The following is a 25,876-nucleotide window of genomic DNA, read 5'->3' as shown; positions in this document are numbered from 1 at the left end:
GTGACTCACATCTAAGACGTCTATGGTTTGATGAGCAGGGAGGGGAGAAGGGAGAACTGAGGCTGAAGAGACTCTCACCTCAGCAGAGATGCGTCTGTTCCCTTTGTTCCTCAGACAGACCCCCGTGGGGGACTGCACCTCATCGGAGGATGTCCCTGACGCCTGATCGCTCTCCCCGTCTGACCCCATATTTATGTTTTCATGGACAATGTCTGGAAAAAAGAAGGAAAACACTAATGGAGCATATACAAAATAACAGAAAACAAGACATTTTGCCTATTCATTTTTATGGAAGAGGATTAGGGCCACTAAAAAAAAAAAAAAAAAAGGTTAAGTGATTTTTTATTTTAATTTCAGTTTACCTGGGAAGAATTCTGATTTTTTTCTCAGAATTCTGACTTTAATCTCAGAATTCTGACTTTAATCTCAGAATTCTGACTTTAATCTCAGAATTCTGACTTTTTTTATTGTCAGAATTCAATCAGAATTCTGAGAAAAAAGTAAACTTTTTTTTTCTTTTCCCATGGCCCTAATCCTCTTCCGTACATTTTTGGCACCATTTGGTACCGGGATACTATACGTGGGGAGTGGTGGCCTGGTGGTTAGAGCTTAGAGCTTGGCTAGGTTCAGAGTTCGAGCCCCACTCCCACAGACTGCCACTCTGGGTCTCTGAGCAAGACTCTTAACCCCACACTGCTCTCCGGGCGCCACACATTGGCAGCCCACCACTGCCCAGGGGGCTGTGTTAAAGAATGTAAAAACTCAATCCTTTAGTCCTTCGTTTAGCTATGCTGCGGTTGTTTACATTACGCCTTTTCCACCTAAAATGGCGTCTTAGCAACAAATGTCACGTGACTGGCGGAGACCGATGTGCGGTCAACAAAGTTCAATTTTATTATTATTACTTTAATATCAAATCACTAAGAAGCAACAGATCAGCTTCTAATATCAATGACCCTGAGAGATTTGGGTTTAAAACCATTTAAATTCCACTAAGTTTATTTCCAACAGAAAACCATACAGACGTCTCTTAAAAGTTAGACAAAAGCAGTTCTTAAAATAATCAGTTTTGGTTTTAATTACCTTTCATTTAAATCCCCTTATTGCCTCCTAACTTATAGCTCCCTTCACTGATTCAAGCTAGAAATCTGGCTGGACGGGTCCAAAAGCTTTAAAACTGCTCCCAGTCAGAAGAGAAGACGTTTAACCTGCGTTTAAAGTCTCTTTTTTAAAGAATCTGATGTGATTTATCACCCAAGTTAGCTTCCTATCTCATCAGAGATCCTGTAAAAAGCAGGATGCAGGTTAACCAATTTGTTTTTGAACCCTATGTGCTGAGTCAGGTCGCTATCTAAAGATAGTTTATTGGAGAAGGGCGTTCAAAAACTCTGCAAGAAATAAATATTGAGCACTGTTAAAAAAAAAAAAAAAAAAAAAAAATATCGTAATTCAGATAATTAGAGCTATGCAAGCTAGAAAAAAACTGAAAACTAGTCTGGATAAATCTTTAAAGTAGAAATGAAATGAACTTAAATCATGAGATTGTGTCTTACTATCATCAACATGGCGAATGGGCTCAAAAGCATAAGCAAAGCCATTCAGAGAAAATTTTTATTTTATTTTTATTTTATTTTATTTTTTTTTACAAAAGGGTTCAATTTCTAATTCATTTGGAATAAATTTCTACTTACTGTTGAAACTGATTGTAAACTATCGCTGAAGAATGTTTGCGTACCCTACGTGCACAAAGGAACGTCACTGCAGATCCTTCCTTCCAGCAGTCTAAGAGCTGCTGGAAGGAAGGATCTGCTGTTCTTGGACAATAGTTGGTTAAGTCGGGCATACACTGTATGATTTATTTAACTGTTTTCGCGCCTATTTTCCAGTCTTGCTTTGCTTTCAGCCTGATCGTGCGTGGTGAAGTGTACTGTACAGGGGGTAACGAGGGGCGATCAGCCTCTAACGACCACCTCTCGATCAGGAATCGTGAGTTCAGGAGAAAATCAAACATGTTTTAAATTCAGTTGGCTGTCCTGGGCAAATCGTTCAGTGGGCAAACGAGGATTCTTCTTCTTCCTCTTAGACGAAAACACAGAAGCATAGCGGGGGTGCGACTGAAATGAAGTAAAATTGACAGACCGTAGTAGCCACGTTTACTCAGCCATGTCTTTGACCAAATACGTCGTTGCCTTTTCTTTTTAGGGTACAAAATACCAATGCAGCGCATTTGACTTTATAAGTGAGCTTTATATTCCTCTTCTTCTGGTTTGGCTTCCGGATAGACGAGTCTGAGTATCGCCATCTCACTGCGGAGCTCAGTCCGACATGGTTTTTAAGACGTACAGCGTGAGCAGGTAGATCACATCAGAGTGTTGGGTCGCACAGTGAGAACATACATTGTGAGCTGTGAACTTTTAAACCCTGCGTTTTCGTAGTACAGTGTGAGCTGTTAGCCTCGTGAGACCATCCTGATCTCGCGGGCTTTCAAGGTTTCACTTGCAGATCAGTCTGGAGACTCTCCGTTGAAGAAAATTTGGAGCCGTTCACCAAACGAACGTCCAATCAGCGTTGGCTTTGAGGCGGGTTGAGGTGTGACGCAACGAGAAGCGCGACAGTTCAGTCTAAAGAACATGGCGGCTTCAGCCGATGAAACTAGCGTTAGCGTGGATATTAAGCAAGTTTTATCGGAATTACAGAGTATTTCTTCACTGAAAGAAGAGCAAAACACTGCTCTGGAGGCTTTTCTCAGAGGAAAATATGTTTTTGCTCTTCTCCCGACTGGTTTCAGCAAGAGTAGCCTGGCTTGTGGTTGTGTTTTCGTCGTCGCTCTGTTAGTACGTCATATGCTTCGTTGATCTGATTGGTTTATTTGGCCCGTCTATCACCAACATAGGCCAATCAGCTAACCAGTATTTTCGCCCCTTCCCAAAATTACTTGAACGGAAGGTTTCAAGATGGATATGCGGAGCAAATCAATCTGGCGGAGTCAGGTTAGTGAGCTGTAGCCGCGTGCAACGATTGAAAATATTGCACAGTACATGCCTGGATTTTGTGTTTTTTTTGCACACCTTTTACAATAGATCTTGCTATTCTTATTAACCAACAATTCGACATTTTCTTCTTTCTTATGTTACAAAATTCTACTATTGTCATTAAATGGTTTTATATTTAAACCTAATGTGATATATATATGTGTAATATAGTTTTATTTTCTGTTTTATTCTATCTAGCCTCCTGTCTGTATGTGGAAGAGGAAACAATAAGTAAATAAGATTTAATAATCTGTCAGATTTCATCTAAGTCACTGATGATGCGGCTGAACGAGAAAAAACCCCAAAATAAACAAGGCATTAAATATAATTTTCTTTATGCCTGACCACATTCAGAAAACAGCACACTTTTTATCCCTTTGGGGTTTTTAATCAGCCTGAATTCCTGGTTTGCTTTGAACCATTTAGTTTATCTCTAGTTATGTTTATTAGAGATAAATACAGTATTTCACATAGAAACAGGCCTTGTTGAAGTCTCTGTCATGTGTGTTCATGCATGTGTTCACAAATCAGCATGCTGGGGCCCATTAGACACAGCTGAAATGTTTTCTAAGCACTTCCAGGGGATTTTATATAGAGAATCAGATTTTAATCTATTTGTAACTAAATTCACTTTAAACAGAAGCGAAAGAAACATATTTGTAGGCTTGTTTTGATTCCTCCTAAGCAAGGTTTGATGAAAACATTGAGTGTCTCACCAAGGCGGCTGCCGTTGCGAGGCATGACCAAACCCAGGCCTCCCCCGATGACACTCTGAGGCCGTCGCATCGGCGGCTTCTTAAATGAGCCCGAGTACTGGTGGAGGAAAGAGTGGACGCTGTGGGCCGAAGCAGGGCGGCCGTTCCTCACTATGGGCTCTGCAGGACAGAGAAAAGGCTCCGTTAGAAATGAGGTGGCCTAAACACAGGAATATATCATCCAATCAATGGATCTGCTAACGGAGAACATTTCTATTAACCTTAGAAAGTTTAAACTTCAGTTAAACAAAGATTAAATAAAAGGTTGAATTTCCTCTAAAAGTTCATTTCTGAGTTAATTTAAAACACAAAAAAGTTCCTCGTTTGTTAAATACTAACCAACAAAAAAATTAAAAAAATAAAACTAATCTATGCCAAACAGCGTTAAGAAATTAATAAAATAAACCTTTCATAAGCCTGTCAATACTGCTGAAGGTCAACTTCTTTCTAAAATAATAAATTTTTTGGAGAAACTGAATACCTTTTTTTATTATCTGCAATCATAAAATTTAAAAAGGCTTAGAAATATTTGACTCTCCATCTTAAGAGTAAATAATGTGTGCGGCTCACTTACTGCAATGGACAGAATCTTTTTTTGTAATTTTCCTTCTCATTAGATGTATCTTTATCAACAATTTATAGGAATAACATTCTGATAACCAATTTAACCCAGAAATTAACATTTCATGTCTAAAAGTCAATTATTCACATTTGAAAATTCTTAAAAGGGTTAACTGAAACCAATGTAGAAAAAAAGTGGATCTCACCTAATAAATATTGTAGAAAATATATTTTAATTATTTTTTTTTTTCTTTTAAAGCAAATAATACAGATAAAGAAAGTCTGATTTGTACTGGTTGAGAATCCAGGAATGAAAGTGTAGTTGGGCTGAGAGTGAAACCCTATAATATTAAACCACCTTTATAAATCTATTAATCACTGCAAACCTTCACTCCACAATCATTTTCAGTGTATCAAACACACACATCTTTAGTCTCCATTTTATTTTGCCTACCAAGAACCAGAAGCAAACAAGGTGAAGCAGCTTTTAATTTTTATGCTCCACTAATCTGGAATAAACTCCCAAAAAACTGTAAACGTTGCTTTAAATTGAGATTAAAAAACACATCTGTTAAAAGTTGCCTTTGATTGTGTTATCTAAACATGAGTAATTCAGTTTCCGGTTTACCTTTCATTCCATTTTCTTAATCATTTCACCCTTTTTAAAATATATAATCCACTTCTTTTAAAGTCACTTTTATTTTTTTTATATTTGTGTTGCGTCCATGCCTCTGCAATGGACTTTCCTCCTGCTTTTCATTACAGCACTTTGGGTTGTCTTGCCAATGAAATGTGCTATGCAAATAAATTTGAAAAAAAAAGTCAAATAGTAAAATAGATTAATAAAAAAATAAAAGAATACACAACCTTGAATGAATACAATCTATAACAAATTAAAACCTGCCCTTTTCTATCTATTAAATTCCCCTTGATACAAATGTCAACACATAGTAGGTTCAATAATACCACCGGGCCTGTAGCTTCCATCCTTTATTCTCTACAGTCATTAACAATGAATCCTAGATGGTTAAGTTTTTTTGTCAAAATATAAATTAAACATAGGGCTGGGCAATATAGAAAAAAAGCTTATCAATAAAAAAAAATGCATATTGATCGATATCGATAATTATTGAAAAGATTTGAAACCATATTTTATGTGCAGCTCTGCCTGGACTTGTTATAATATTGCTAAATGATTTAATTTTAATAAAAAACACAAACACAGACTTCGAATTAAATCTTTATTTAACCAACTTTTTTAACCATAACATAATTGTTTTAAAGAAAAATAACTTAAGAGACCTGGGTTATGTTATTAAATACTGACAAAGAATAAACTAAAGTGACCAGAAAAGTGACCAAAATAAATATAACAAATAAATAAATGCCCCCCCACCGCCGCCGCCGCCCCCGTTTCCTGCTTTAACCTGAGTTATTATTTTGAAGTTGCTGGCCCCTCAGCATTTTTCTCTCAATTGAACTACGTGGGAAACTGCCCAGAACTGAAAATATATATATATATTCCCGAAATTCCCGAAGATTCCTCGGAGGAGAGCCGCGCCGGGGCCTACACAGCTCGTACTCCTGCGGGTGTGAGCGGCTGAGATGATAAAAAAAAAAAAAGTTGGTTGTGTTATCAGACTTCGTTTTCACTGGTTCCTGACACATTTTACAGATGACTGTGGTTTGTTTTTTGTCCGACTTGCCATGACCGAAATACTGCCAGCCTGCCGAACAACAAAAACCCTTCTTTGAAACAATTTCCTCCGCCTCTCCTTGCTGCGACATCTTCATGTGCTCTGTGTTGTAGTTTGAGAGGGCGGCGCTTGGTGACGGCGTGTCTGGGTCCGCGATTGTGATTGGTTAGGAGGAAGCAGTGACTAGCATAAACCTACATGCTAGGCTATAATGAGAAGGAAGGAAAACTGTGTTTCTTTATCGAACTTTTATCGACCCTCTTTTTTTCTATTGCGCCACACGTCTATCGATCGATATATATCGTTATTGAATTATCGCCCAGCCCTAATTAAACATATACCGTATTTTCACGACCATAAGGTGCACCGTACTAAAAGGCGCACTCTCAGTTATGTGTCCCATTTCTGTATTTAACACACACATAAGGCGCACCGGACTATAGGGCGCGTTTTTTATATACAGGTACATGTCCTCTACTACCTTTAAATACCTCTACTGCGTATATAAAAATACAGCGGGAGCAAAACTGAGTATGACTGTGCTTTATTCATGTATTTATTACAAAGTATTAATCAAACCTGGGTGCTGGCCGTGAGACAGACACATCTCAGATGACACAGCGCTGTGATCACTCCTAAATTAACTTAAAATCCTGAAACCTGCCGACGGAATATGTTCGCTTTTATTACCGGTATCCTGGTGCCTGCAGTTTAAATTATTTAGATGAAAAACACCTGCCAGCCGCCACGGTGAACCCGGAGGCTGCCCAGCCTAGAGGCTGCTGTTGAAGGGATTTCTGCTGTCGGTGCACCGCTGGTATGTGGGGGTCTGAGCGGCTCCGACAGAAATAGTATAGGCAGGATAATAATCTGGATGAACTGACTGCAATTATGAAGTTTTCAGGCGGCCTTTCTCACTTAAAAACATATTAAAACTACTTTATTCCCACTGATCACAGCAAATATAGCTGCAAGATTTAGATTATTTAGATGAAAAAACACCTGCCAGCCACCGCGGTGAAGAGGAGGAGACCCGGCCCAGAGGCTGCTGTTGAATTAAGTTTTCAGGTAGAAAAATAGAGCGGGAGCAAAACTGAGTATTTTTGTGCTTTATTCATGTATTTATTACAAAGTATTAATCGAACCCATCAAAGTCATCATCCTCTGTTTCTGAATTAAACAGCTGCGCTAAATCAGACATGCCAATTTCCCCTTCTTCGCTGTCAGAGTCACTTTCCATGCCGGGCGGCTCCTCAGAAATGATGCCGGCTTTTGCGAAAGCTTGAACAACAATGCCAGCAGACACGTTAGCCCAAGCATCTACAATCCATCCGCAAACGGTGGCGTAACTTGCCCGGCGCTGCCTTCCACTTATCCTGAAACTGTGGTCTCCGTCTGTCATCCATCGCTCCCACGCTCGCAGCCTTACTTTGAACGGCCGCGCTGCGCCTGCTGCTCAAAACGCGCTGCGGGACCTTTTGCTGCACCTATACGCGCGTCAACCATTGACTTTGCATGTAAACTCGCTGCTTCTGCTGCACCTGCTGGGTCCGGTTCACACCGATGTCCAGCGGTTGAACAGCGAGCACAGCGTTAATTTGTTTCCCCATGTTTTTCACATCAGCTGTGAGATGGGCACGCATGGAGTTACATATTAACAGCGATGGTGATGAGTGGAAAAAAAACACCTGGTCTCCTTACATTCAGCCACTCTTTCATCATCTCCTCAAGGAGGTGGTCTCAAAAGTCGCAGTTACAACACACATAAGGCGCACCGCACCAAAGGGCGCACCGCACATTTTGAGGGGAAAAAAAGACGTTTAAGTGCGCCTTATAGTCGTGAAAATACGGTATTTTATTATGTTGCCTAAAAAAAAATGTCTGATTCTGTCTCTTGAACCCCAGTCAGCCTCAGCAGATGGCCGCTCACACTGAGCCTGGTTCTGCTGGAGGTTTCTTCCTGTTAAAAGGGAGTTTTTCCTCTCCACTGTCGCTACAAGCATGCTTAGTGTGAGGGTTTGCCTTAAAGTCATTGAGTCGATGCAATCAGCTGGCTTCCTTAAATAGAAAACTGAATCAATGTGGTCTCTGTAAAGTGCCTTAAGATGACACGTGTTGTGAATGGGCGCTATATGAATAAACTGAATTGAAAAAACATGATGCTCCTTTTTTGCCGGTTATATAAGGTCAATATTTTCACCCCATCTCTTATAGGTTTTTCGCAACACTAGTTAAAAAGTGCAATCTTAAAAAGGTGGTCAGAATTAGCTTTAATTGAGACAAATTATCCTTTTAATGCTTAAATTTATTCTGACCAAATACAAACACAGCTGTGGGGTAGTGCTATACTCTTCTGTGCTACAAAAAAATGGGACAATACAGAGGTTTATGAGATTCCCCTGTCATCGAGGAGAAAATGGTTCTTCGGATAGAAGCAGCTAATTGGCAGTAGTAGCTCAGACATGGGAAGTGATGTAGGACTGGGACGCGACATAAGGCTGCATCTCTGCCGAGGATCGTTCTATCATTTATGGATTAAGCAGATTAGTGTGCGTCTCTGTCAATTCAGGGTCACAGAGAAACATGTTTTCATGTGTTTATGACTGATGGATTTGACTGGCTTCCAGATCTCAGAATCAGCATAAATCTAAAAGCTAAAGCTGACCTTAAAGAGGCCACTGACTGGATGGACGTACGGGTCATTTTCAACATGAAAAGCAGATTTTAGTCAGCAGCAACTCAGTTAAACGTTACAGCTTTTAAAGTTCCCTATTGGCATTTTATATGAGGCTGCCTGATCTTTGGTTGGATACGGATGCACATACATGAAAGAAATCCAAATAATGTTGAAATTTAAAAGCGATGGCTATAGCTGAAGGTTTATCTCCAACAGCAGGCCTGTTGGAGATAAATGGACGTTCACATTTAAAACAAAAAGCCTATCAGGATAAAAGTGCGTCATGTAAACACGGCAATTGGAATATTGTGATTGGATTTAGCACAAAAAAAAAAAACAACAAAGAACATGAAAAGACTACTGGAGTATTATTCATCAGGCCACTTTAAGTAGTGCTGACTTAAAAAGACAGCGGTCAAAAATATGCAGAATGAATTTAGAAGCTGGAGAAGATAGCTCAGCTAATAACCTAGCTAACATATAATAATAATAATAACTTTGATATTAATATAACAGTAAAATAAAATCGTAAGATTATTTAGAAGCAGAAAAATATAATTACGTACTAAGCCTATAATAAAAACACTAAAAAACGAAAATTCATGCATGCAAATAAGCTGAATAAAGTAAAATACAGGAAAAACTTTTAATCCTCCATGAACATTAAAAAGAGGTGTATGTAATTTTTTTAATCTAATAAACCATTATTAGGACAAATAAGTAGGTTAGTTTACTTGAACTTTTTTTGCTCTCTTTTTGAACTTCCTCTTGGTTTCGCTTGCTTGCTCGGCTCAACTGCTTCTTTATCTACTCGTTGTAAAAATCTCCATTGAGATTGTTTTGTCATGGTGTTAGGGATGTAAATCACATCCATCATAGCGATTCGATTCAGTATCGATTTCCTGACCCAACGATTCAATTATTTTCGATACTCAAGAATGCACAACGATACGATTCGATTAATTGGTTCATTTTTTTTTCTTTTTCACCTTACAGGCTAGACAATGTTTCAAATCCCCGCTCTTTTTGGCCCTCATGTCCCTGTGTCGTCGGACTAAACTCGCCCCCAATTCCTCACCGCCTCATCCGTATCTAGATCCACAGTGTGTAGCGCAGACCACGCTTCAATATTGAGCATAAATCCAAAAATTTCTGTGATAAGCTCACTGTGACACACTGCTGTAAGTGTATAACCAGGAAGCGAGGTAGGAGGGCAAAATAGGTTTAGTGCCACCGCAGCACGGGAGGGAGAATTACGTCCAGGAGCAAATGGATAAAATTAGACCGGAGGAAAAAAAACATGAATCGATTCTCTTGCGGACGTATCGATGCATCGGATCGTCGGCTGTTGGATCGATGCATCGATACAAAACGATTATTATTTACACCCCTACATGGTACATATACCCAAAAAGGCTTTGTTTGATGACAAATAGAGGAAAAACTAGTGTAAAACACAAAAATAAATAAAACAGTCCAAAAGGGCGTGATAGTATAGATGGAAGACCCTTGTGTGCGATCAGTGTCATAAGCCCTACCCTTTTGAAACCGTGCCGAGATCGGTCCGAGCACGGTAACTGAGATACCTGGTGAGTGTAAATCGCACACAGAACTGAACCGGACCGCGGCAGACACAACCGAACCACGCTAAACTGGTACTAGTTTTTTTTTTTTTTTTTTTTTTTTTTTTGAATAGGGACAATGCACATTAATGAACATCAGTATAAAAACTAATGTAAATATGCCGGATTATAGCGACAAAGCTAGTTTTCATCTGTAGTCCCTAGGCAGGCAAATACATAAGAAAGAAAATATAACATATAATACAAGCATCACAAGGAAATGTTAAGAGTTTAGTGGTCACATGACTGGTTTGTTTTCATCTGTAGTTTGAGTTGAGCTCTAAAGCTGATCAGTGTAGGGCTCTCCCGTATGTGCAGAGGAAGACTGTTCCAGATGTTAGTGGCTCTCACAGAGAGTGTCCTGACCAAAAGTTGTTCTTCTGTGAGGGACCTCACAGTCTCCTCTGAAGGGAGGCCCTGGTTCTTAGGCCACCTGAAGTCTTGGGTTTGAACAGAGTAGACACAGGAGGTGGGGCTAGTCCATGAAGTGCTTTATAAATGAAGCATACATACTCAAAATTTATACAATTTTCAAAATTTAAAAGATTGTATTTGTTCAAAATATTACCTACATGGAAAGAATTGGATTTTTGGTCAAACACTTTTAGAGTTTTTTTGTACAGTGATTCAATTAATTTTAAATTGGTAACTGTGGTGAGAGACCAACTTGTGATGCAGTATTCAATGTGAGATAAAATCATTGATTGGAGAACAATTCTAGCAGCACCAAGTGTTAAAAAAGGTTACATTTGACAGTATTGGAAAGTTTTTTGATATGATTTTTAAAGGACAAGTATCACGCCAAGGTACTTGAATTCTGTGACAAGTTGTAATTCTTCTCCTCTAAAAAATACTCCGGAGCTTTTTATTTCTTTTGATTGCTTTGAGAACATCAAACAGACCGTTTTTTTTTAAATTGAGAAGCAAACATGATTTACTTGCTCCATGGCTGAGGTCAGAATAGAAGCTGCCTCTTTAACACTCCTTGCATGAGTATAAATTACAGCGTCATCTGCATACATTTGAATTCACTTTATTACATGTTTTGGGAAGGTCATCAGTAGGGCTCGGCGTGATTCAGTGCATGAGCATCGGTTTTCAAAGGGTAGTGTAAATGGGGCTATAGAAAGTGACTGGGGCCCTTTGAGGTTATTTCTAGTCGTAGCTTTTTCTCAACATGTTTAACTGAATGTAAAAAACTTCCTAGAATTCAGATAAAAGCCGTCTCCATTCAGCAATGTGATTTCCAGCTTCTTATGTCACTTCCCCTTATCTCAGGGCAGCTGCTGCTGCTGGTGCTACTGCCCTGTTTTTTTGTTTTAGTGTTACATAAACAGATCAGCACCAGAACCAATCAAACAGTTCAGATCAAATCTCATCTGGCTACTCCATTATGTCTCATCTCTACCCTGCTTACTGTTAAACAGCCTGCTAAGTCCCCTCCCCTTCCCCACCGTACTCTCCCACAGAAATACTCAGATTCTGCATCTCCATTAAACAAGCACAGAATGCTCCAAACTGGGTGTTAATCACAGCACAATAAGCTCTTTGCAAAGCACCATCGGTTCTCAGAAAGGGCGGAGGTGGGGTGATGGAGGACAGGGAGCAGAGGGTCAAACTCTGCAGCCAAAAACTGAAAAAAAAAAGAAAAAAAGAGTAAAGAGGTAGAGGGATTAGAAAGAGAGGGGGGCCATGAATAAAGATGCCTGAATGATTTCACCAAGTCAGCCAAGTCGCCGTGGCAATGTTATGGAAATCCAAGACTGTTTCCAGACCTTGAGAGCCATAGCAACGACATGATAGCACGCCGAGGCCCGCTCCCCTCCCTTTACATTCACTGTAGGTTTACAAAAATTGAAATAAAACATCACCAGAGGGGTAGGAGGGGGTAATCTGCCACCTAGCTTTTGACCGACCACCTCCAAGGTCGAAAACTTCAATATAATCCGGGAAGAACAAAAGGCCACTGCGGTGAAGACAAGTACGACATGTTTCTACATTAAAACACTGAGAAGTAGCTGCTGCCATTGTGGAGCTTCCTTCCTCTTTAGAAGCAGATAACATTCAAGGAAAAAACAGCTGAGGGATTGCCTGCGTCTAATAGATCGGCCTAATAAAGCGCATTAACTTCCAGACAAAACTAGTCCAGTTTTCCTTTTTTTTATTGCCAAATCAATACAAGATTAGAGGCGCGATGATGGAGCTTTTCCATCAGACAATCATATCGTATTTCTGGTTAAGGTTCAAACATGGACAGTTTCCCTTTTAAGAGGATGATAAAAAGCCAATCAGCTATAGAAGCTTAGACTGAATGAAAGAATAAAACCAGCCCTGTGTTCAGGTTTAATGGTGCATTTTGTTTGTACACAGAAGTCAGAGAAAGGATTTTCAACGGGTCCATCCCTGAAAATAGGAATCCTGAGTCGGAAGTTTCAGAACGCCAAGGTTCCCGCCCTCGTCTGCCACCCATCACACATTGCACCCGACCTCTTTGGCCCCTCCTACAGGTGGTGAGCCCATTGGAAGGGGGAACCATGTTTCCTCTTTAGGTTGAGCCCGGCCAGGCTCCATGGGTGAAAGCCTGGCCACCAGGCGCTCGCCGGTGTTCCCCACCTCCAGATGTGGCTCCAGAGTGGGAACACTGAGGTGCTTCGGGCATCTGGTTAGGATGCCTCCTGGACGTCTCCCTGGTGAGGTGTTCCATGCACAACAGACCGGGAGGAGGCCCAGAGGGAGACCCAGGACATGCTGGAGGGACTATGTTTCTCGGCTGGCCTGGGAACGCCATGGGATTCCCCTGGACAAGCTGGACCAAGTGGCTTTGGGGGTGGGGTGGATGGAGTTGGAAGTTGGGGCAATGTGACTTTTTATTATGGCAGCTACTCGCCTCAAGCTGGAGTAAAACTGCCTTACTTTGACCGCTTTAGCCATTCTTTCTAATTAAATCATATTCAGTCACATACATCAAATTTTTGCATTTTTAGTCATATGGATTTCCCCGTCACTTCCCCTCGATCTGACCACACCCCTGCTTAATTCTCACCTGCCATCCCAATGCTTGGGAGTTTTTATTGTTGCTTTCCACCAGTTTTCCTTGCAAGCAAGATGAATTGTGTGGAGATTTGTAGGGATGTAAATCACACCCATCATGGCGATTCGATTCAGTATCGATTTCCTGACCGAACGATTCAATTATTTTCAATACTCAAGAATACACCACGATACAATTCGATTCATTGGGTCATTTTTTTTATTTATTTTTTTTTACAAAGGCTAGACAATGTTTCAAATTTGAAATAAATCAATGAAAGCTGTAATATTGTTATGCATTTTTTTGAGAAACAACAGCAAATAACAGAAGTAGAAAAGTTGCACTCCACCTATTCCTATTAAAATCTCATTCACTGAAAAATAATAATACCTCTGCGTTATAGATTCTGAAAGGCCTCGCATCAAAAAATGCTGCACAAAATCAGTGCAATGCACTACCTCGGCTCCAGACGTCCCGCCCCCTTCAGAGACGCTCCGCTGCTCCTCTCCCAAATTGTAGCTGACCTCAAACAGTGCCGCAGACAGGAGGCCGGCTTGTTTAGTTTTTATGACCGAAATTGCAGAAAACAGCTTGTGAAGTTTGACCCGCTAGAAGAGCGAGGTGCGCGAGAACGCTGGGACCCTTGTTCCACCTGGATCCTCGCTGTTTTTGGCCCTCACGTCCCTCCGTCGTCGAACTAAACTCGCCCCCACTTCCTCACCACCTCGGCTGTATCTAGATCCACAGCTGGTACCACAGACCACGCTTCAATATTGAGCATAATTTAAAAATGTCTGCATCAAGCTCACTGTGACACACTGCTGTAAGAGTATAACCAGGAAAAGAGGTAGGAGGGCAAAATAGGTTTAGCGCCACCGCAGCACGGGAGGGAGAATTACGCCCAGGAGCAAATGGATAAAAATAGACCGGAGGAAAAAAAAACATGAATCGATTCTCTTGCGGACGTATCGATGCATCGGATCGTCGGCTGTTGGATCGATGCATCGATACAAAACGATTATTTACACCCCTAGAGATTTATGAATTAACAAACTCCTGAAAACACATAAGTGTTTACATAAGTGTTAAAACACTGTTTAAAAAAAGAGGAGGTTCTTTCACACTGGATTAGTTTGTAATATTTATACATGATGCTGATATTAGGTTACCTCAACTGTGTCAAGCTAAAAAGGCCAGAGATGCTTAATAAAGATCTGATGCAGGAAGTTTAGAAAATGTAAGAAGTCATCTTTAGAACAGGACAGGAAGTGAAAACCTTCATTTAGATTGAAGCAAAGCCAAATCTAAAAATTTATAAACACAAACTTTAATGGTGTCAGTTTAATTCTATAATACAAAAACAAATAGGACCTGATGTTAAAGTTTAAAAAAAGAAGCATAGGGTTGGTTTTTTTTTGTTTTTTTTAGTGATGAGCAAATCAGTTTCCAAACAACTCAAACAAAGAACGTTTGCTGGGTTCCTTGGTCTCCATGATCCAGAACTGCTGAATAAAAACAAAGCAGCTAAGAGATTTTTAATCACAGTGAGATCTACCTGGATAAATAAAGGTTACATGCCAACAGCATAACACCAACACCACCCTGTATTGCCATGGGGTGGAGTGTTTAATACTCTACCAGGTTGTTTTTGCTTGTAAAGTGAATTAGATCACAAGGTTGTGATGTGGGGGCTGCTCAGTGGCGTAGTGGGTAGCACTGCTGCCTTGCAGCCAGAAGGTTCTGGGTTCTATTCCCGGCCCGGGTCTTTCTCCCTCAGCATGCGTTAGTTAATATTGTTATACTTAACAATAATAGTAATGACTGAATGGGGATAAAGGTAAGAAAAAACACCCAAAGTTGGATTTTCTTTGCTTTTTGTAGCTTTTTCATTTACAAAGAGGTTCGCGGCCAAAATACATACTTATATGGGGATACGGTGCGGCGGACTGATCTGGAAATAGGTTAGGTTCTTCAGATTAGTGTATTTGGGCTTAATTTAAATTTGAACAAGAAGATCTGACAATGAAATAAGTATTTTGGCCCTTAAAATAAGGTAGGAAAATTTAATAAAATATGATAATTGAGGTGCTCAGTGAGGCAGTGGGTTGCACTGCTACCTTGCAGCAAGAAGGTTCTGGGTTTAATTACCGGCCCGGGGTCTTTCTGCATGGAGTTTGCATGTTCTCCCTGAGTATGCATGGGTTCTCTCCGGGTACTCTGGCTTCCTCCCACAGTCCAAAAACATGACTGTTAGGTTAACTGGCTTCTCTAAAGTCCCCTTAGGTATGTGTGTGAATGGTTGGTTGTCTCTTTGTTGCCCTGCGATGGACTTGAGACCTGTCCTGCCTCTCGCCCGTAGACAGCTGGAGAAAGGCACCAGCAACCCTTGCTTGGGATAAACATGTAAGAAAATGGATGAATGGGATGTGAAGTGATTAAATATTTATACGTGTGAAAATATCTGCAAAGAACTAACTCAGGGTAGTTTAATTGGAGTTTGTCTGCCGATTTTGTTTATTTTCTGCAGCTTTACTCACCATCTGTGGTGGTTTAGGTAGTGGGTGCTACCATTGTTTCCAAAATATTTAATAAAAGACAGCTTTGCTTAGATCTATACTTATTATTACTGATCAGTAATGTGCAATATGTCAAAGCCTCATATTTATTTTCACATTTTCATATTAACTTGTTCATAGTTGGTATGTAGAATAATATTGCAGGGCAGCCATGGATGCCAGCGTTATGAAATCGAATGCCTTTAAACTATGGAGTATAATTATTGAGGATCTAAGGAAGGAATGTAGAGGCGTTGCACTCCAGCAAACAAACAATGAATCAACCTTACCGCTGTCCTTCAGCCCGTTCTCCTCTATCGTAATCTGCTCAGCCAGCTCAGACAGAGACTCGTCGATGGAGTGGCTGCCTCGTAGAGTCTGAGTGAGACGTCGCTTGAACCGCTTCATCTTCTCCATGGAGCTCTCAGGAAGGGGAGGCCTTCAGATGACAAATAAAACAAGTTTTGTTTTTTTTACCATTAACATGAGGCAGTGATAACAGATCCTATAAGCGGTCTTTCTGATGGAACTCTGTAGATCTGTTTCGTTTTAAGAGAAGACCGCTCATCCACCTGCCATTATGTTAAAGAAACCCCACACTGAGACAGGAAGAAGAAACAGGATCACCTGGAACCTGACAGGGCAAACGATACCACAGACGAACCAACGCCGTAACGATAGTCATGACTCAGCTCTGGCTCTGCATTCCTCCCTCAGGATAAGCATGACAGCTTGATAAAAGACTCCTACATGCAGCCTTTAACAGCGCAGTCCTTTGGCACACCGAACTGTAAACGCGAATCAGAGGAACCAGCGGGGATTAGCCGCTGAATGGCGCAGGACGAGCCCGGGCCGCGCTGAGTCCACATCACATTCCAGCTTCAATTACAGGCTGAACCAGAGCCGCTGATTGGGGGAGTTTGGTGGCGAAGCGTGTGTCTGTGTGTGTGCGTTTGTGAGGGAATAACACTTCGAATCAATGCTGATGATGCTTGCAGATTAAACGAGCAACCTCTCCCTGTGATCTCATGCAAGGATCCAGACTTCTTCAGCAGATCCTGACATGCGGCTGTCTGCGCGTGTGATGAGTAAGGCCAGACACACAAAGGAGCGGCAAAGCTCCCTGAGGGGATCGATGTTGGGCAACGGCTCCCCACAGTTTCAGATATCACTCATAAAATGAAGCCTGTGCAGAGAACCAGCTGACTAACAGGTGTTTTTATGAAGTGCAACCATCTGAATGGTTCATTTGTTCGTGTATTCACTTTAAATATGTTATTTCTCTGCAGGCGTTGGTTCCTCACATGATCCTGCGAGAAAATAAAGCACTCTCCTAAAGCTCTTAAGCAGAGGAATGTATATCTTGTGAATTAAACTCCAAATCTCCAGAAAGATTTACTTTACAGGTGTCTCAGACCTGCAGTTATAGCTACTGAGGTTCACCTTTCTAGCATACCTATCCATCCTTTTTACCTTTTCATTATTATTCTTGTATGCTTTGATGTTACAGGGTCAAACCATCCTCGTGTCAGTTTAAAAAAATGAAAATAAACACTTACATAGAACATCTTAATGAATTTATTGAGAGCATACGAGTTTCTTTTTTTACTTGCAAACTGCTTTCCACTCCCGTCATCTCCGCATTTAACAACCTAAAATCGCAGCGCGGCAGACGAGTCTTATTTTTAACGACCTTTTCCTAAAATAGAGCTGAAATTGAAACCTGTTTTTTCATCAACACTTCTTCTCAAATTGAAAAGACTCAAGAACAGGTTGTTTTTTTTTAGATTGTCAGAGCCAAATTTGTTTGCGTTGTGTAACCACCGGCTCAAAACACCAACCAACTCGCTCAGTGACCAAAAAAAACCCAGAAAAGCTGTGAATATGTCTGCAGATGGTTTTATTTTGCTTACTGTCAAGAGTTTTTAAGATACGAACCTGTAAAGAACAAACTGTAGGATAGTTTAAATATTTCTATTAAGATTAATCTGATTTAGTTTTAAAATTGGGTGTTTTTTCCCTTTTTTAAGAATGTATAAGTCATTACAGTGAGTTGATAGGCAGCCAGCGTGTCCTTATTCCCCCCACACACCCAGCAGCAGCATCAGCAGACTGACCTGGGCTCTGGGCCAAAGCAAATGGGGACAGCGCAGAGCTAAATACTAATCTGGACATCATGCATCAGGACATCGAGATCCACATTAAACTGAACACACTTTTATTTATCCAAAAAAAAGGTGGAAAACTAAGCAGTTAAGCTTTTCAGACCCTGAGGAAAACATTCATTTACAGCATTCAGTGACTTTCCTCAGGAGGCGTTTGTGACAAAGACCTTCAGTCGCAGGTGGATGGAGTCAGACATACGGATGGGTGACGTACCGATTCATCCTGTCATGACAACAGCGACTCCAAAATCCAGAGCTGGAGGTATGCTGACATTTTCAGCAGGTAAACCTCTTTTTGTGGAATGTTTTAATCCTTTTATACTGAATTTAGGTATCAAAAAAAATACCAATAAGCAAACTTTTTATACAGCTTCTATGATCAGTGGATTACGGATTAATGAGGGGACCCCTCGGGCACGTAAAAAGTTGCCTAATTCCGTCATTTTCCACCAATATGTCACTGGCCACCTCAAACAACTCACATGTTTGTCAGTAAAGCTGAGTGCTCCACATCTCTTCCTTCATGGTGCCCATCTACATTACGGTAAGATCCAAAATTCTGAGATTAAAGTCAGAATTCTGAGAAAAAAGACAGAATTATGACTTTTTTCCCATACTAAACTGAAATTAAATTTAAAAATCAGTTAACTTTTTTTTTTTCCACTGGCCCTAATCCTCTTCCGTAGTAGATAAATAAATGAAAGTTCTGCTATTTTTTCCTATATACAAAATGTACCAACACTAAGTTTTCCAACTTATTGGTCTGTAATTACATTTACATTCTATTTTAAATCAGATTTAAGTAAATAGGAATAATCTTGTAATTCTTTCATTTTATAGTTAGCTTTGTATTGTGGTCTTTTTTAGAGTCCGCAGCCAATTTTCCCTCTTTTATGTGTTAAAACAAAAATGTTTGACCTCAAAGAAAATCATAAATGAAGAGAAAAATCCTGGTCAGTTCAGTTATGACACATAAAAAGACAAATTCTAAATAATTTCCAAACGAAAGGGAGAAGTGAATTAGTGAGAAAGAGGAAGACCACAAAATATTCTGTTAAAAAACGTCTCTTCTGCCACTTCTCCCCTAAAGTTATTCCTAGCAAGTTATTCACCGAGTTATTCTTAGTCAAAACATTATCAATCTGATTTTCCGCCCGCCAAGATGAGGGAAGCAGGACGTCTGCTCGCCTGTCATAACATTAGATCTGTTGGTTCTGCTTCGTGACACGCCAGCGGCTGCATGGGCGAGCGGTACATCATCTCCTGCACAGCTCACTGCTTCACCTACTTCTCCTGCTCCAGTCAAACACACAGCCTCCAACCTGTGTGCAGCACACTCACAACTTTGCTTTTTATTAAAAAATATATATAATAGGGGTGGGTATTGCCAAAGAAGTCACGATTCAATTTGAATCATGATTCACATGCCACGATGCGATTCTATCACGATGTATCACGATACTTGAATTATTGCGATGCATTGCAATATTTTTACTAAACACTGTTACAAAAAAATACAGCCATTATCAGTGGCTGACTGAGTATGATCTGGGTAGTGTCTTCCAATTGATAAATAACTGAAAGCAACTGCATTCATACATAGCTGTATTTATTAAAATGACTTTTGGAGGTGTTGCCATGAAAACAAATATTACTGTAACAATATATCAACTTCATTTTTACCTTTGTTTTAAAACCAAAATGCTTTCAAACATCGGATTTGAAATGTGATGGAGCCGGACAAAGTTTCTCAATCTCCTCCATGTTTTGTTTTTGAATGACTCAGCGTAGTATCCTGCGGCCGGAAATGCTTGTGACACAAGGCAGCGTACGTCAACACATCCGCAGCGACATCTACTGGACTGGAAGTTGTATTACACTTGTTTTTGGCTGATGTTCGCCAACCATTCATGCAATTTTATTTATAAATTTTTTAAAATTAATAATCGATACTTGGCGTCAAGAATCGATGCAGTAGATCACGAAAATTAGAATCACGATGCATCATCATGACGATTATTTTGCACACCCCTAATATATAATGTATCACTGCTGAGGCTGGTAGTGCCAGAATAAAAGCCTCATCTCTTAAAACAATTAAAATATTACTTCAATAATATAATAATTTATACAAGGCTGGACAATTAATTGCATTTGGAATATAATTGCAGTTTAGCAAAACACAATTTTCAAATCACAGAAGCACTCATTTTTAGTCACTTCACATTTAACAATAGTGAGATAAATTAGTTAGGTAAATTTATCCCTCCAGCTTTTTAGGTGGCATTAATTTTACATTGAAGTCCCGAAACAAGTTCAGGAAAAAACTGAATCTCTAAAGTGAAACATCTACATATTTGTTCTTAATGTAAGGAGGAACCTAGGGATGCACGATATTGGGATTTTGGCCGATATCCGATATGCCGATATTTTAAAACTCATGTAGCCGATAACCAGTTAAAACTAAAACTTCTCCACTTCAGAAGGCTTTCTTTTAATCTTAAATGCAAAATGTTCATATATTTTCTTACAATTTTAGTATAACTACTGCTTTAAGTTGGTCACTCTGTCAGCTAAAGGGATGTTTTAGAGTCTCTACACTCTAAACACTCCAATTAAAGTAGTTGATAATTACTTCAATAATCGATTAATCCGAATAGTTGTTTCAGCTCTATTAATGGCCCAAACATGTTGCTGTCCTTACAGCCAATAAGATCAGATCAAATGCTGATGATATGGCCCCGATCGAAAACATGCAACCCTTTCACTGCTTCTCCTTGTTTCCCAGCTTCATATTACTCAGAGTCCTCCTTCTAATTCATGGATGCAGACTTTAGGAACATAAGTAATTCATAACTTATGGGTTTCTACACTCTTAAGTTCAAATGTCACAACTATCCAGATTTTTCAATACTCTGATGTTCTTTTCCTTTTAAGATTAAAAATCTGATTCATTATATCAAACACAAACAATAGATGAACCCTGATAAATTACAGCAACAGGTGGAAAGAATCATGAAACCAAACGGGACAAGAAGAAGACCCCTGAGCACCTCTGCTAGCTGCACTGCGAACATTCAAATATAAATAAGCATCTTATTACTGCAATTCCTGTATTTCCAATGGATCTGAGCAGGTTAAAAAGTCGATTTAATACCAGAATATTATTTTTTGTTTAATCCTATCATATTTTATCCAATTTTCCTACCATATTTTAAGGGCCAAAATACTTATTTCATTGTAAGATCATCTTTTTCAAATTCAAATTAAGCCTGATTACACTAATCTGAGGAACCTAACTTATTTTCAGATCATTCTGCTACGCCGTATCCCCATATAAATATGTCTTTTGGCCGGGACCCCCTTTATAAATGAACAAACAAAGCTGCAAAAAGCAAAGAAAATCCAACTTTGGGTGTTTTTTCTTACCTTTATCCCCATTCAGTCATTATTTAGTATAACAATATTAACTAACTTTTATTAGTAACTATTATTACAAATTATATATTATGATGGATGATAGAAAATATATTAATTTCACTTTCTTTTTTATGCAAACCCATGTTGGACATGATCCGTGTTCTGAGCTTCATTCATTCAGCTTTGCTGTGGGAAGGTAGGGTGGAGGGGGGGTCCGTATACAGTGCCGTTTTCAGGATCATTTGTTGCCACGGCAACCCTCAGTGTATTTTCCATACGGGAAATGCAAAGCACTGCAGGAGACTTCCATGCGTGCAGATTTTCCGATTCCCTTCATCAGCAGATCGAGCCACGCTCAATGCTGGTATTTTTCGGGTCCCAGTCTGGGCAGTAAATCAAAAAAGACCAGGAAGATCGCAGTCCCCCCCCCACCCCCCCTCAATGTGACGATGACCCCTGCAGGGCTCAGCAAAACCCCCGACGTCATTGCCTCTGTGGACGACGGGAGCCCCCGAATACACCCACGTCCGCTGCGCTCGCTGTCAGACTGAAACGGGGGAGCGAGTATGACAGCTGGCATGATTCATGGGTGAGCTCAGCCTCGGGTTTCTAAATGCAGCCTTTTCTCCAACCTGCCCGAGACAATGAGGACATGACAGAGAGCGCCGGCTCCAGTGTGGGGGTCTTACATAAAGGCTGCACTGTGCAGAGTAAAAGATAAAAAAAAAAAGTGGGCTCCTTCGTAGACATGAAGAGGAGCGCTGCATGGTGCTGAACAAACGAGCACGCACTCGTCACTCCCTGCACCAATAATGTGTCATTTGTTCCTTATCTTCACTCTTTTCAGCTCTCATTGACATATTTTCCCGCTCACAGCTCTATCACACTAGTCACACGTGTCTCCTGTGTTCAAAGGGTTCGACAGGGGCTGGCTGACAGGTCGAAAGCTGATGGTGGGAAAATGAAGAGAAGAAAACGGGGGAGGACACAGACCACAGTTCTGGATTGGCCCGATGCAGACTTAAAGCAGCTGCGTGAAAAAAAAGGGACAGTGGTGCTGAAAGTCGCTGTGTTGTTCTGTAGGCTTAACGGCAGATTAGACATTTGATGTGTGCATCCGCACACATCAAATGTCGCTTGGGTCTGGTCACGAATCAGTTTTGCTGGTATGCTTCTGCACCGTCGTTCCAGAATTTCTAGGGATGCACAGCAGTTTACCACCAAAGCGCAAGGAGGAGCCTATTCCAGAACTCGGTGGATGGTCACAGAACTTCGGCGGTGCCGGCGGGAGTGTTTATCTTCAAAAACAACAATGGCGCGTCTGCTAGATATCACGGTCACGGAGATGTAACTAGAGTTGCTAGACATCCAAGAGGAACAGGTTCTGTTAATGGAGTTGGCAAAAAGACCAATTAACCTTTCGTCCTAGTTGTTCCTCAGTTTTTAAAAATGGCATGCCCCGGCAAAGAAGCGAGAAGGACGAACATACAGACAGCTGGAAACGCATACCAAGGACCAATCACAGCTGCTTTTTGTCTGTGCACTTCCGCTTGAGGTCTGCGCAGGTTTGCAACACGTAACTGCGTATTCAGGATTTTTTTGAGGTGCGCACAGAGAGAGATTTGAAGGTTGCAGCGGCTATGCGTAAGACGCATAAATTGTCCTTTACACTCCAGATACTGAGGGGCTACTGAGAGATTTAACTTCATTGTGTTTGTCCCAATAACGTGACTTTACACTTGTTATGGAAATTATTAGGTATGGCACTTTTGCAGCAAAGGGAAAATAATTACGCTTTGCAACATAAGTTTGCTAAAGAAATGTTTTAAAATGTGTGTTTTTTAGCTGTGTAACTCGGTTTAGGTCAGTGGTTCCCAAAGATTTTCTTCAGGGCCCCCCTTTGGATTACAATAACATTTCCACGCCCCCCCCCCCCCCCCCAAAAAATAAAAATCAAAAATCAACTGGGCACACACATCGTTCAACCAAATATAATAAAGCTATACACATATTTTGTTTTCAAACTCCCCTTAAGTTTATTTCACACTTTACACCATCTTTACAGTGGAAAACTTTTGTGTAACTGTATTTTTTTCATAGTTCTATACTGTACATTAGAAGAGGATTCTTTGTTGTCTGTGTTATTTTAAACATGTTTTTTTTATTTGTAACAATATTTAACTTTGCTATCATCAATACATTAAAAAAGCCTCTGTGCAAAATGGAGTGAAAACATTGAACAGCTCCCTGAGAGTTTTTTCTTTGTATTTTAATCCTCCCATCTTTTCAGTGGCTGTAGTGAGCCTGCTTGTTGCTGCAGATCTTCTCAAATCTGGGTTGCAGTGTCACAACTGTCCATTATGCTCAGTCAAGCAAGCACTGTTTTTTTTTCTTCATTCATCCATACCGCTTCCCGCGCCCCCCCTGCAATGGCATTGCGCCCCCCCTAGGGGGCACGCCCCACACTTTGGGAAACACTGGTTTAGGTTAAGCTGTTAAAAAAAACACTGTCCTAAACTTTGGAAGAGGATTTTACTGGAATTGTCAATTTCTGAAGACATCTTTTCAGAGAAACACAAAACAATACTAAATACAGTAATCTGAGATAAACCTAAAAAAAACTCCAATCTGAGCTCCAGTTAGCAGAAGAAAGGAATCCGTTAAGAGAAAAAAAAAAAACCATGCTCCTTATGTTCCCAGAAATTATGATGAGTAAGACTATTTTCCACATATCTGTGATTTTTTTCCACAGAATGACTAATTAACAGGTAGAAGAATGGAGCCACATGGCACTTATCCAAGCTGATACACCTTTGATTGCTCATGCTACCTAATAATCATGTTGATATCAGGCTCCTCCAATGGAACCAACTGCCAGTTTTAATCAGTCAGGCTAACACCCGGTCTACTGTTAAGGCCAGAGTGGCTCGGTTTATCCTGAGCTATGTCTACTGTCATGCTGCTATAGGCTTAGACTGCTGGAGGACATAGGGACCCCTTTTCCTCATTCTATCTCTATTCTCCCATTCTGCAGTATCTGTTAGTTTAACCCCCAACTTGATGCCCTCTCTTTTGCTTGCTGTGTTGGCTTCATCGGGTCTGTTCCTGTTTGGCTGTGACTGCATCCTGGGGAGAAATATCAGTTTGGCTACTACCGTCAACATCCTCAGTTACAGATGATAAATTTGAGCCTGTATTTTTTTATTGTTTAGTCCTGCCTCTCTCCTGGACATAGCTATGGGCTGAGCTTTGACAGGGACTAACTAAGTGCTCTCTTTCATCCCCTTGGCAGAGGAATGGCTCAGAGCTCCTCCACTTAACCGTTTCCTTCCTAGACATATCAATCGATAGAGCTAAATTACCGTTACCTTTTCAAACATAGAAATTTTGGCTTTGTGCTTATGTGCTCCCTTCCTATATGAAGTTCTCTCTCATTAAACATCTGCGGAAGACTTGCGCCGAGCCTTGTCCCGCTGGAAGTTTCTTCCTGTTTAAAAGGGAGAATTCAATTCATTTTATTTATATAGGGCCACCTCAGATTACTTATGGGCCTATTGTGAACCCCTGTCACTTGGAAGTATAATAGCCTATACTGTTTAGTTTTATGAGGAAAGTAGAGTTCCTGAAGAACAGCCCACAGTCTTCAATAAACACATCTTGCCACTTGCCACATGTAGCGAAAGAGCTAGGCTAACATTAGCTTATTTTCTCTTAGTTCTGATAAATTGTTGAAAGCTTTCCCCTCAGCATATTTCAGTGCACCTGCAGTGACTCATGTACAGACAGAGCCTATGAAAAAGTCATTAGCCAGCTTTGCTAAGTTAGTGCATTGCTTTAAATAGTAAAAACTGTATTGAGTTCAGCTTCCGCTGAATTTGACAGCTGTTTGTAACTGCTGACATCACAGAAAAACATGAGAGCTGCAGCAGCGAGCAAAGTCTCTCTTTTACTGTGAGCTAGGGGTGTAAATAATAATCGTTTTGTATCGATGCATCGATCCAACAGCCGACGATCCGATGCATCGATACGTCCGCAAGAGAATCGATTCATGTTTTTTTTTCCCTCTGGTCTATTTTTATCCATTTGCTCCTGGGCGTAATTCTCCCTCCCGTCCTGCGGTGGCGCTAAACCTATTTTGCCCTCCTACCTCGCTTCCTGGTTCTACTCTTACAGCAGTGTGTTGCAGTAAGCTTGACACAGACATTTTTGATTTATGCTCCATATTGAAGCGTGGTCTGTGCTACACACTGTGGGTCTAGATACAGCCGAGGTGGTGAGGAAGTGGGGGCGAGTTTAGTCCGACGACCGAGGGACATGAGGGCCAAAAAAAGCGGAGATCCAGGTGGAAAAAGGGTCCCAGC

At 40.5% G+C, this 25,876-nt stretch overlaps 1 protein-coding gene across 1 annotated transcript in view; it reads right to left on the bottom strand.

The window, feature by feature from the left end:
* LOC119789452 (cyclin-dependent kinase 17-like) overlaps positions 1-25,876 on the bottom strand; it is a 57,398-nt gene that overhangs the window by 19,145 nt on the left and 12,377 nt on the right. Inside the window, exons 2-4 of the mRNA XM_038294328.1 lie at positions 16,221-16,369; positions 3,749-3,907; positions 79-212 (exon numbers count right to left, since the gene is read on the bottom strand). Coding sequence (XP_038150256.1) covers positions 79-212; positions 3,749-3,907; positions 16,221-16,347 — 420 coding nt within the window. The 5' untranslated portion in view covers positions 16,348-16,369. The remainder of the gene's footprint in view (positions 1-78; positions 213-3,748; positions 3,908-16,220; positions 16,370-25,876) is intronic.

The sequence above is a fragment of the Cyprinodon tularosa genome, unplaced genomic scaffold (assembly GCF_016077235.1).
Source record: "Cyprinodon tularosa strain WSP-4 unplaced genomic scaffold, ASM1607723v1 ctg339, whole genome shotgun sequence".
NCBI classification, from domain to species: Eukaryota; Metazoa; Chordata; class Actinopteri; order Cyprinodontiformes; family Cyprinodontidae; genus Cyprinodon; species Cyprinodon tularosa.
The sequence above is the reverse complement of the archived record's forward strand: the minus strand, read 5'-3'. Positions and strand labels throughout refer to the sequence as shown.